We start from the raw sequence: 13055 nt of genomic DNA, 5'->3' as shown, positions 1-13055 counted from the left end.
GGCAGAGGCTGCCCAGTGGGCCTTTGAAGTCTCCTCCTTGGAGACCTTGAAAAGCCACCTGGACATGGTCCTGGGCCCTCTGCTTTTGTTGTCACTGGTGGAGCTGGGGTTGGGCCACGTGGCCTCCAGAGGCCCTTCCAACCTCAGCCATTCTGCAGTTCCTAGATTCATGAGCATATAGTCCTCTTGCAGATGCATGCAGTTGCATGTGATAAGCTGCTGCCATTACTCAGGATGTAGTAGATGTGGCTGTAATAGTAGAAATGTCATGTGGGAGAGGTTATAAGTTTGTGCAAATTGTTATGCAAAATGTAGATGTAGATATCATTAGGACCATCAGCTCTTTCCTTTCCATGAGCACCAAATTTTTCCCAGAACTTTTCATGTGAAGAGATATAAGAAGTAAGTATTTGTATCTGTGCTTGGGCATTGCAGACAGGCAACCTTCCAACTAAATGACAGGAAAAAAATAGCTAATTAAAGAAAAAATAGATTAAAAGGGGCAGGAAGAAGATAAGTATATGGCTATAACAGTTGAAAAATCAACTGTGACAACTTTTTTCTGAAAATATTGTCCCTTTAACACATCTAAGTTCATAGTATCAGCCTCAGAAAGTTTCAGTGCAATTGTAAGTCCCCAAATCAAACTAGGACTAGAAGCTTTAGTATACATCTGGTCTTCTTTAATATTATAAGCGTTGTATTTGTAGGTTGTTATAGCTTGCTATTTTATATCAAATCATTCTCCACAGTATTTATTCATTACATTCCCTTCTGGGCTGACTCAGCCAACTGAATATAGTAACTAATGCTGACAGATACAACTTCATGTACAGAAAGTTCTGTAGCAGAATTACACTGAAGAAGACCATCTTGTGATTTCCTTGGAAAATCCCCTCTTCTGCTGCTAATGTAGGCTGCAAAGCTCTTGCTACAGGAACTGTATCTTAATGCATACTGAATGAGTTCCTAAAGCTGGATAAACCTGAACTTATGATGGTCCTCTGAACAGTATGCCAATGCTGACAGTAGGGCAGTATCCTGTTCTCTGTTCCCTAAATCACCAGTCTTGTTTCCATGGTAAAGTAGCTCCAACACAGTCAGCTAGGACTACGATTTCAATCTTTGCTATTTATACTGCGACTAACACTCCAACAGTAATTAAAGAATTGTCAGACACTAGGTCCAGTAACTCTGCTAACATGCAATTCTCAGCTTGATTTTCATGGTAGAAAGTAGTAGAGCATTCATCTGCAACACTGAAAGATGAAATAGATGTTCTTTTTATTTCTCTGTCTTACCTTATTTAAGGAGAACCATGCAGAGGTGGGAGAAAACATTCTATAGGAAAGAACAAAGACATGATAGTTCATCAACTTATAAAGTAGTCATCTGAAAACACGAGAAAAAATACGTGGGCCGCATCCATGTGTCTTTATCCATCCAGCTGCCACTTATTATTAATGATTTATTACTTATCTTAATTATTTATCTTAAAGATAAGAATTTTGGTGCCTATCTGCATGAGTACTCATTTGATATGTTCTAAAAGGTTTTTTTCAATTTTTAAGTTGTTTTAGGGATTTTGTTGTTGTTGTTTTGTTGGGGTTTGTTTGTTTGTTTTGTTTTGTTTTTCCATGAAACCTAACTTGAAATAAAAATCTTTGGCTTCCTGTGTTTTTATGGATTTTCCATTATTGTGGTGTTACCAAACATGGCACTTCATGCTTGATTCATGTTGTGAGTTCTTTCTTTCTCCCTTCCTCCCTTCCTCCCTTTCTCCCTCTCTTCTTCCTCCCTCCTTCTCTTCCTCCCTTCCTCTCTTCCTCTCTTTTTTTTCTCTCTTTCTCTCTCAATCTTTGTCTTAATAAATCTGAATGAATATTGGCTCCAGATGTGGCAGAATAGACATTTGATGTGTCACCAGTCAGTCAGCTGTAGGACACAAGAAACAGTCTCTGATGTGCTTTCCTATGTTACCCAGAGTTCAGCAAACAAGGTCCTAAAGGTCCCTTGAGTATTCCATGTTTACTACAACAGACATGCCTTTTAGTCATAAGAAATTCATCTAGTGTATACATAAGGGATGCATATTTGTATGACTGTTCAGCTGTAATTGTCAATAATTTATTAGCGTCTAAATGTACAACAAATGTGCCTTTTTACCCATGAGCTGTCTGAAAATCTCTTTCATTTTCTCTCTCTCTCTTCCTGATTCTGTTGTTCCTGCTTTCTGCTCTTTTTATTCCTTTTATCATGAGCAAATTATTGTTACCCTTATATTCCAAAAGCCTTTCTTAGTTCCATTTAATGAATTCAGTTTTGACAAAGAAACTATCAGTTTCTTCCAGTGATACCAGAACATTTGTATTGTAATTGAACTGAGTCTCTTAGAACAGGAAGGAGTAGTTTCTGCCTTATTTCATTAAAAAAAGAAAAAGAAACAAGACCCTTTATTTTCCTAGCTAATCTATTTCTCATTGGTCCTGCTGTAGGTGCTGGGGTTCCTCAGTTCCAGCCAATTGCACTGAATGGTCGTATCCAGCTTCTCACAAACGGCTCCTTGCTGATTAAACATGTGCTAGAAGAAGACAGTGGATACTACCTCTGCAAGGTCAGCAATGATGTGGGAGCAGACGTCAGCAAGTCCATGTACCTCACTGTTAAAAGTAAGAACTAAACACTTCTCTGTGATCCAGATATTACCATTAAGTTAAAAGGGCTTGTGTATTGCATTTTTAGTTTAGATGAGGGAAATTGGTTTGGTTGTTTCTAATTTCTTGTTGATATTCAGTTGCATCTGCTAGCATATGGAAGGTCAGTATGGTTAAGAAGAAACATTACGTACTAAAGGGACAAAAGGAGATTTAAAGGCATGAAGGGTTAACGCATGGTTGTTTAACATTTGGCTTGCCTGAGCTGCACTGAGCAAACAGGAATTGCAGTGGGCCAGATATAAAATGTGTAATAAACCTAATGGATATAAGCAACAAAACTTTTTTTTTTTTTTTTTTTTTTTAATGTATCTTTTATTAAAACATAAAAAACAGAGCAACAAAAACATAAAACTAGTGGGATGTTTGAACTTGTTTTAGTGAAACTAATGCATCAAGCTGGTTCTATAGCAGAGACTGTCATTTCTAGTGAGCTCTCAAGGTGTTCATCAGGATTGTTTTATGAAATAAATATTACTCTTCTTGTGCTTCATTCTTGACAATAATTGTTCACAAATGTATACGCTGCCAAAAAGTGATGACATGAATAAGTTGTGACTATGAAGTGAGGAATATTTTTTTCTGGTAAGATAGGGCTTATGAAAGTCTGGTAAAGAGATAAACAATTTTTGTAATTACTATTATTATTATTTTAATGCATCATTGCATCTCTTTAAATTCCATGCGAAAATTTGCAAGTAACGCATTTATGCTGACTGAAAAGGAAGACACAAATTTAGCAAAAAAGAAAATAAATTAAAAAATTTTTAAAAATCTGGAAACCTGTTCCAATTTTTTTGTATTTGTTTGTTTTTTAACAAAATGGAAAGAATTGCTGCATATTTTTCACTGTTCACAGGGCTGATATTAGCCTATCAATCAAAACACATGTTATTTTCCATAACTTGAGCTTAACGTAATTTAAGTTTCACTAAATATGTTGTAATATCTGAGATATAGCGCAGATGAAGTAATTTTCATCTTGAAGACACACATTTAACTTGTTCAAATAAGCAGTCAAATCCACCAAAAATGCTAAATCTGTGAGTCATTTTTGCTCTTCATGTTCTGGCACAAATTTTCCTTTTGATTCCACAAAGGTCTTGATTTTGCTTTGCAAAGCCTTTTTAGCATTTTACCCCAACTTTGCCACCTGCCTTGAGAAAAGTAAACAACCCCATAATCAGCATCCATACTTTTTTAATCAACCGGGGCAGAATCAGTAGCTATACCAGAGAAGTTGACAAAAGTTAAAGATAGTTGCTTTCATGTATTTTTTTTAGTGCTTCACACAAATCAAGAGATTTAGTTGTGTCTTTCAGTTGCACCAAAGAAACCATTTCTTCGGTGATATTGTATTTGTTATTAGCATCTTTAAAGAAAACAACAAGTTGAGCTGTATTCATAGCATCATTATTTTCATCTTTTGCCAAAGCATAAAATTTGAGATTAGCAACTTCAATCTTCAAAATTTTTTTTGATAGATATTCCTTTTCCTTTAGTTCACCTGCCTACAGGCTAGTGAGACAAACTGATTTTAGAAAATTCCATTTGTTTATTAGGACACATTATATCTGTTGTGCTTTCAATACGCTGCTTAACAAACTCAGCATCAGGAAACAGTTTTGATTTCTTTGCAGCCAGTTTTTCTGTCTCGTAACTAGCTTTTTTAACAGAGTCCATTTGAGTTTTAACTTAATTTTTTTTGTTGTTGTTGTTGAGGCATGTATGGAAAACTGGTAATCACAGCCTGAACCTCTGATTAATCAGCTGAGGCAAGTGTCAGGTCAGCTGTGGGAGCACAGGTGAGGGTAATTCAGCTGTGGTCCCAGAAGGGATGGAGCTTGACTCCACCTTTTCTAGGCTTCATTTAAGGGCTGACCACACTAAGGTAGCATTTCTTTGAGATTGTTCCTTGGTGGAGATTTCCTTAGCGTTTTCCAGCCAGATGGAAGGCTCCTATACTGGTGAGTTTTTCCTATAGATAACCTTTTGGATATTTATCACCATCCTTCTTGTATTATTACCATCTTCATATTATTTTCACCTTCCAAGGTGACAGACTGTTTTCTGTTCAGCTATTTTGTCTTTATGAAGCATTCCTTGGTGTGCATCAAATTTGGTAGCATATTTCTGGTTATAATGTCTTTTCAAATTGTAATCTTTGATTTTCTTGCAAATTAAGCACAATGCCATATTATTTGTCAGTACTACACTGTGCCCTCTGCATGTCCCAGGGCATGATGGAGCTTGATGGAGCAGAGCTGCTGTCATGATGATGCAGCAGCAGGGGGCGTGGACCGCACCTGCAATTCCTATGGGTGAAAGACAAAATAATTTAGTTTTTAGGTGCATGATAGCTGTAACTCCAAGTGTGAACATAGCTGAGAATATAGAGGAAAGGTTATGAGAAAAGGTCTTGGAATATAATTTCTTACTGGAAAGAAAAAGAACCCACTGGCACTCCAGTACACCAGGTTATCAGATGACCTTTTTTAAAAGTGTTAAAGATCCCCAAGTCATACACATTTATGCTTATAGGATATTTGAAGATTGACTGACTTCCTTTCCATTCTGAGATGACAATTATCTTGACAAAAGCATTGCCCTTAAATGTAATATACATAGATATTCTTGAAAGTAAGGAAAAGCCAACTTTTTCTCCATTGCGAAGCTATGTATAAGACCACAAATAATTAGAGGTGTTCATTTGCTGTAATGTCAGTGAATGATAGCTAAGGAAAGGAGAAGTATTAACCTTACTAGATTTGCAAATCCCAATGCCTCAAATATCTTTTCTATTCTCATTTACCATGCTGACTGTGTTTTCTTAAGTAAAAATTCCATGATGTTCCAAATCTCTCAAGCAAATACTTTAATTGTATATTTCTTCTGTGGGTCCATTGAAGTTCCAGCTTCTGCAGCTTCCATAACTGGGTATTTCTGGGCCAAACTTCAGCTGTAGTAGTGATGCAGTACTGTAATATGCTATGGAAAAACAGCTTTCCTCTGCTTGGCAGCTATGCACACTGCCTGTCTGATCACTGCATGCAGTTTCATGTGTGATAAAAGAGCATCCCTTATCAAATAAGAGCAGGAGCTTCCCTGGAGAGTCAGTTGCTGTTTGAATCTAATGAAAAGCCCTCTGGCTCTGAGATAGCAGGCAAGCACGTGTCTGTACACCCTCACACATCTACTAACACACATACTGCTCCCAGCATGGCTATTAGAGCAGATGCTGTTAGTGTGTTGGTGCTGGCATGGAAGAAGCACGGCTCTAACTGTAATTAAACACACATTAAAAGCAAGCTGTGTTAGGAATTGACCTCATTGGAAATGTGCCATGATGGACTTCAGGTATACCTGGATCCAGATTCGTGGTGGCATGAATATGGTGCAAAATCACATGAAGAAACTCCAAAGGTGGGGCCAGTGCCTGCTTTTGTTTTTGCTAGTACTGTATTTTTTGTTGTTTTCTTTTTTTCACCTGATTATTCTTTCTCCCTTTCTCCCTTCCACAAAAGCTGGTACCTGGACCCAGGAAGTTTAGAGCTTCCTCCATGAAAATCATAGTGTTCTTAATTTACTGATACTGCATTATGTGCTACCTTCCTCTGTAAGGTCACCCTAAATGTTACTTTTCTTCAGAGGCAGAGGGTGGCAAGACCTGTCCCAGGTAGTTGTTTCTGGATGAAAAAGTTGGTAAGAAACAACCTTGCAAAATGTAAACAAAGGTTAACCAAAATACATCTTACTGTGGCTTCCTTCTGATAAAATGTCTTTTAACCCTCCTTCGGTCTGTTTGTGGGTTGTCCATATGGAGCAGCTCCAGTACCCTGAGGGAAAAAAAGTAATGGACTTAGCTGCTGTTTGAGGAACTAAACTGCCTCTCAGAGAGAGAGACATGACACCTGTTGAGACAAGATACCTGTTGAGGTATCTTGTGTATACATATGCTAACCATGGATAGAATCCCTATGAACTTAAAATAAAAACCTTGTTTTACTCTTTCCCTCCACATTTAATGAAAGCTTTCACCTACTTTATTTGATAACATTGCTGGATAAACCACTAACTTCTGCAGTTCCTATGACAAATCTTCTCTTTATAAGACTAGGTGCTTTACTCTTCCAGCACTTTCTGTGTCACCTGTATCATAAACAGAAAAGCTATCGACATTTAATGTCAAAAGTGGGTTGATGAATTTTTGTTTTGGCAGTTCAGGGGTGGTCAGAATCAACAGTGATGTAAATGTTTCCATTACTTGCTACCTCTAAAATTGACAGACTTTTAGTTGATGTAAATACAGATAAAGCTTATTTAAAATCAACTTAGCTTGCCTAGCAAGGCTTCTAAAGCTATGAAGGAAATGTTAACAGTTCCTGATACACATTTATTTAGTACCTCAGTGTTTGCTGTGTGACACCTTCACCTCAGAGAAGTTGGTCCATCTTCTTGTCTGAGGAGGAAGTGCAAAGAGAAAAGATGAGAGAGAAAAAACAAACAAACAAACATTCAGAAACAGTAAGAAAAGAAAGAGCTGCGAGAGTCAATGCTGGATCAGGAACCACAGGGCTGGAATGGCAACTGTGAGAGCAGAGAATCTTCACTTAGCAGTTATTATCTTTCCCCCTTTCTTTTTAAGAAATGGACATAAAAATCATGATCAGTCACTTTTTATTTTCTTTTGAACTGAGGATAAGCAATTCTGAATAGTGATTCACCAAGACATACAGTATTAGAAAATTACAAGAGAGATCTGAAATAAGGAAGCTCGTGCTGTCTTGAGAAATGATTCCTGGAACCTGGGATGAGAAGACTTCTGAAGAATTTCTATAGAAGATAATGAACCTTTAACATGAAGGGAAGAACTAAAATTATTTAAAGGTTGCTTAGGAGTCAGAAGGGAAGAAATGTCTGCTTAAAATGGACTGCCTGCCTCCCTTCATCTCAATAAACGCCATATTTCATAATTCCACTTTAGGGGCTATATATAATCTGATAGAAAAGCATTGTAGAAAAAAAAATTCCTACTGAAAAACAAGCTTTCAGTAAGGCATATATATTTCTGATTTATGTTCCTATGCAAATAATCCTGTTGAAGATGTTCATCTTAGTCCTGCCTCTTTTTGAATCCATCATTTATTTCAATGTCATTATGGAGACTGAAGTTTTAATCTGATCACCAAAACATCTCCAACAAATGCTGTCTGCAAATAAATAGGAATTGTTTCATTCACTTTCCTCTCAAATATGCTTCTATTCTATTTGCATTATGTGTTTAATACATCAACCTAAAGCTGTACGCCTCAGTTAGACCCACACTTCCCTCCAGCAGGAATGTGTTAATCCCCACTAATACTTTAATGCTAAATACCACCATTTTAACATAAAAAACAAACAAACAAAAAAAAAAAACAAACAAACAGAGCCAAACACTTCTTAATAAAATACACTTGATAGAAAATGCAGTTTGGAAAGGGATCCTGGTGATGTCCTGTGTCTTGGATGTGGCAGCTCACCACAGAGCCTCTACTGCCTCTGCCTCCCTTGATGCCTCTTCTCTTTAGAGACCATTTCAGATCTCCAGGAAGGAGCTGTTTCTCTCCATCTTCACAAAACTCTTGGAAGAAAGAAACTGTGATTGCGTAACTAACCTTAGTAATAAAAGATAATAGTAGTTATAAACACAAACAAACCCAAGATACATTTGTGAAGTGAGATTCTGAATCTAGTGAAGCTTTTGCACTGTTCTGCTGACATGCTGCAGCATTTGGCTATTAAAACATTAGAAAATTTCACCTGGCTACCTCCGTGAACTTGACCTGGGCAGGATAAATGCTCACTTTCTGTGTGACCAGTCAAATGAGGTTGCTTTGCTGCAACATCTGCAGTCAGCATGCTGTGATGAAAGAATTCACTGTGCTTTGCTCACTAGGGTTCCTCTAGATATTCATCTTACTCTTCTGGAATATAATTCTTTCTCTACAATATAGTGATGTTTAAATCTGTCCAACCACTATTCTCCTTTGTGGAAGAAAATAATAGCATTTGCATAGAGATTATAGCCTTTTATCTATGTTGAACTTCTCATCAAAAATTCATATGTTCCACAAGATTCTTCTAAGGGTGGCATTGCCTGTTGTGCATTTCCAAAGTTGAATTATCCACTTTATTTTGGAAACAGTGGTAAAAATAATCATCCCCAACACCTTTAAAAATGTTTTAAGAGGAACAGCAATCACACTATGTCAAATTCACCTAAACCCAGCTATTCAGATATTTTGCAATCTCTAATCCATTTTTCACTGTCTAATGACTGTTTTCTGTGGCAAAAGAAAACAAAGTCCTCTGGTCTCACAGTGTACTCTGCTTTATTACATTTTTTCTCCTAGCAGTGTCATCTTTGAGCACAGTGCTTTGCTATTCATATACTTCTTCAAAACTATTTTGCAGCTATCTCAGGTAGAAAGTTTTTTTGCCCAACACAGATATTTGTCCAAAAATGTTAAAAATCTCTAGCTGGATTATTTGCATATCTCATCAGAGATAAAGGAATTGAAAACCAAAAACAAATTCAGTGAACTGGAGGTGCCCCTGTATCCTCAAGAGTCATTTCTCTGAGCTGGCCAGCAAGCTACCCTTACTATCTTTGCCTTTCCCCTTATCTCAGATAATGATGATGTGAATAAACTACACTAGACTTCAGTTCTAATTTCCAAGTCAGTGGTGATGGATTATAATGCTTTCTCTGTTTTAATTGCTTATTTATTTTCATTAAATACACAGCCTAAAAGTAGCTGTAAGAAAGCTCCAGTAAATCTTGAAAACATGAAAATTCTCCCTGGACACAAATACTTCCTCTTGCTATTAAAATAGCCCATTCTTTTCCTAATGAGGTCCTCCCACTAAGAGAAATGCACGAGATCTGAATGCTGTTTTCTGCCTCTTCTAGACCATTGGCACAGCTTTGATTTAAGGACTTGCACTTTAATCACCCATCATGTGTCATTACCCCGACAGGCGGCAGCAGCCGCAAGATACAAGCTCCAATAAATTGCACTGAAAATCGCTGAAGCGATCCTTTGTTGATTTTCCTTTACAGCTATTCAATGGCAGATCAGCTGTCATAACAACACAGTGCCTGTGGCAACAGGGGGAAATTAAACGTGAAGTATGTTCAAGGTAGCTGGTAGAAAGCTGGAATATCCCTTTTCTTCTGTAAATTCAAATGCTTTCTACTTCTCTCCCTTATGCCATGCCTGTGGCAATTGGCCAAAACTAATGCTTTCTCTTGTAAGATAATTGTCAGATGCACTGCAGTACAAACACTCAAGTGCTTTTGTATGCTAATTTTTGCAATACTGTTATTTAAGAAAAGGATCGGAGGTAAGGACTTCTCTCTTTAAAAATAAAAAATAAAATAAAATAAAATCGTGTTGAATTGGATTCAAGCAGAAAAAAACAAGCCAGCCTTTTTTTTTAAATTTCTAAGAGGCTGCCTACACAGCAATGTTTCTAGCAGGTAGGTGACACATAAATTTCAGTCCAGATATCTAGCTAGCTGGAAAGTACACATAGGCCCTATTGTATCTTTAGCATTTGCATCAAGAGTGTCATTTTCATTGTTGGTGGTTCTTGGTTTTTGTTTTTGTTTTGTTTTTTAGGATAGTTGTCCGTGAGTTTTATATTGCCCAAATTTCAACATTCAGAATGTAGTCTGTGTGGGGAGTTATTTTCAAAAAAATTCTTTCTGTTAAAAATTTCATATTTTGTTTTTTCTATTTTCATTTTTCATTTTCATGAAAAAATAACCCTGGAAAGGCAATCTGGGTAAATGTGTGTCTTAATGCAAATAGTGTTAAGACAATGTTCTGACAGGTTATTTCTTTTTTGCCTTCAAACTATGTAATGATGTAAGGAATAATGACTAAACACTACCCATGTCCTTAAATCAGTAGTGATGTTTACTGGTCTATATAGAGTCAAATGTATTTCAAATGCAAAACGTATATCAGCTCACAGCCTCATTTTTCTTGAATATTTACCATTTAATGCTTATAGTGAATATAGCTCCCTGGATTTCCATGCTTCTGTTTTATTGAACCAAGTGATTTTCCTGAGTAATGCTTTAAAATATTGATGCTTCTGTGAATACATTAATTTCAGCTTGGGGATGGGGGAGCTTTATGTGTGTGCTGGGTTTAATATTGACTTCTAGTGGAGGAAGTGCATGCATGATGTATTGTCAGTTATTTTTATATTTGCAATGTCATTAGGAGTTCAGCCTATTTCACTAACAAAGATTAGATAAATCTAAATCAAGAGAGCACTGTAAAGCAATAGTGGGATGTAAATTAATTTTGTGGATATGTACTGTACACAGGACAATTTCCACTTCAGAAGAGCTGGCTTTTGTAATACCGTTTCTTATCCCTTTCCCTGCCCCTTCACTTACTCGTCTCTACTTCTATCCTGTCATTTCTTTCTCTGTGTATAGTCATGCTAAACTTAAGATACATCTCCTTTATGATTGTAGCCGTGTTCTAACAGGACAAAAACTCAGGCTCAAAGAGAACGATATTCTCATGTCTCACATCATTTTCTCTTCCCTTTCCTTTCTTCTGTCCATTCTCATCTAAACATTTTCTTCTCTTGTAGCAGAACAGCTTTCTTTTCACAAATACTACCTGCAGAATGATTTTGGTTGTGTTCTTCAAAGTTCATCTGGAGGAAAGGAAACCAAAGTTCTACCCATTACAAGAAAAGAATAAAAATGGAATGGTGTCTGACAATATATTTAAGTATCACGTCCTTACAGCCTTTGAACAGGCAACCTGTAAAGGATGCTGTGACTCTTTTCCTCTTTTTCCCTTGGCTTATTCCAACCTGACTGTTGTTTAACACACTTTGCCAAGGAAAAGCTACTTGTTAAGAGCTGTGTATCCCTACTAGCTAACCCACACCTAGAAAATGTTTAGAGTTCATCAGGGCATAGCAAGAGCATAGCAGCAAGTTGCATGCCAGACTTTGCTGGGTTTTTGTTATGGTGGTGGTTTATGTTGTTTCTATTTAAAGGAGACTGTTCTTTTTTCTCAGTCCATTTAGATTGCCTGATAGCTTTAGACACAACCACCTGTGTACCTATTGTTCCAGACCTTGCCCTGCCTCACTGCCTGTGAATGCGTTGTCTCATCCCCCTCCTACAAATTTGCAGAGTCCATTCCCACTGAGGCTTCCTACTTCTCATGGTCACCACCATTCCACATTCACTTATTCATCTATCCATTTCAGTGCTTCACATTATTAATCCTATGTGAGTTGAAGATTTGAACAGCAAAGTGCATGGAGAACATCTTTAATCATATTTCTTCTTATATATCAGGGATTCTTCTGCACTTTGAATGAGGTAACCACAATCTTTCTCAGCATAAGACCTATGGTTCAGAAGATAATTCACTGTTTTTGATTACTGTACGCTACTGTGGGACTTCCATCATAACTCTTCTGATCAGTTTGGGACTTAGGACTATTGAAACGTTTTTATTCTGTTCCTCCAAAAAGATGGGTTATTTGCTCCTTTATTAGCATGCGCACTAAAGAATCTGTCTTCCACAGTTGAATGTTTATCTGTAGATTTAATTTGATGTAAAAGTTTACTTTTGCATAAAACTAGGAAAGAAAGAACTGTTGAATTGCAACAAGAAAAATTTACAGTAGCTTAATAACATGTAGGCTACAAACTGCATGTGAGTATCAAGTGACAGAGGCACCAAATCAGTTACATACATTTCCCTTTAAGATTCCTCTAAAGGAAATCTCATACATCTGCTTCCACTGGTGAAATTTTAAACTATTCTTAAAAGAAGCAATTTTATCTTCAAATATAAAGAAAATGTAATTTTATAAACCAGTTTCTTTTCACTTCAAAAACAGTTTTTTTCCTGCTCTTCAAAAAGACTTAAAGAAAAAAGCTTTGTTCAGAGTTCTCTCTGGAACTCCTACCATAGTACACGGTATAAATAAATATAGATTATATGACAATCAAATAAAAACAAAAATTTACATCTGTGAGGCATACAAAAAGCACAGAAAATACAGGGTAGGACAACGAGCTGTCTTAAAAGCTGAAGGTGTTGTATGCTAAAGAATTTAAGGCATTGTTTCCCAGACCCGTTCCTGCTGTGCGTGTCAGGTACAGTCAAAATGAAGGATTTGTAAATGCAAATTTTCAACAGCTCACATGTATTTTCCTTTCATGAAGCAGGTTATCTTCACTCTGAATTTTGTTTCTAGCCATTAAGATTCAACCTCTGTGTCGGCATGCGAGCTTGCCTCTAC

General features: G+C 36.9%; 1 protein-coding gene across 2 annotated transcripts in view; it reads left to right on the top strand.

Moving 5' to 3' along the window:
- DSCAM (DS cell adhesion molecule) overlaps window positions 1–13055 on the top strand; it is a 424636-nt gene that overhangs the window by 292153 nt on the left and 119428 nt on the right. For both annotated transcript variants that reach the window (XM_072332968.1, XM_072332974.1), the window contains exon 11: window positions 2496–2669. In XM_072332968.1, coding sequence (XP_072189069.1) covers window positions 2496–2669 — 174 coding nt within the window. The remainder of the gene's footprint in view (window positions 1–2495; window positions 2670–13055) is intronic.

Source organism: Excalfactoria chinensis, chromosome 1, assembly GCF_039878825.1.
Source record: "Excalfactoria chinensis isolate bCotChi1 chromosome 1, bCotChi1.hap2, whole genome shotgun sequence".
Taxonomy (NCBI): domain Eukaryota; kingdom Metazoa; phylum Chordata; class Aves; order Galliformes; family Phasianidae; genus Excalfactoria; species Excalfactoria chinensis.
Note: the sequence above shows the minus strand (reverse complement) of the source record. Positions and strands in the feature narration are given on the sequence as shown.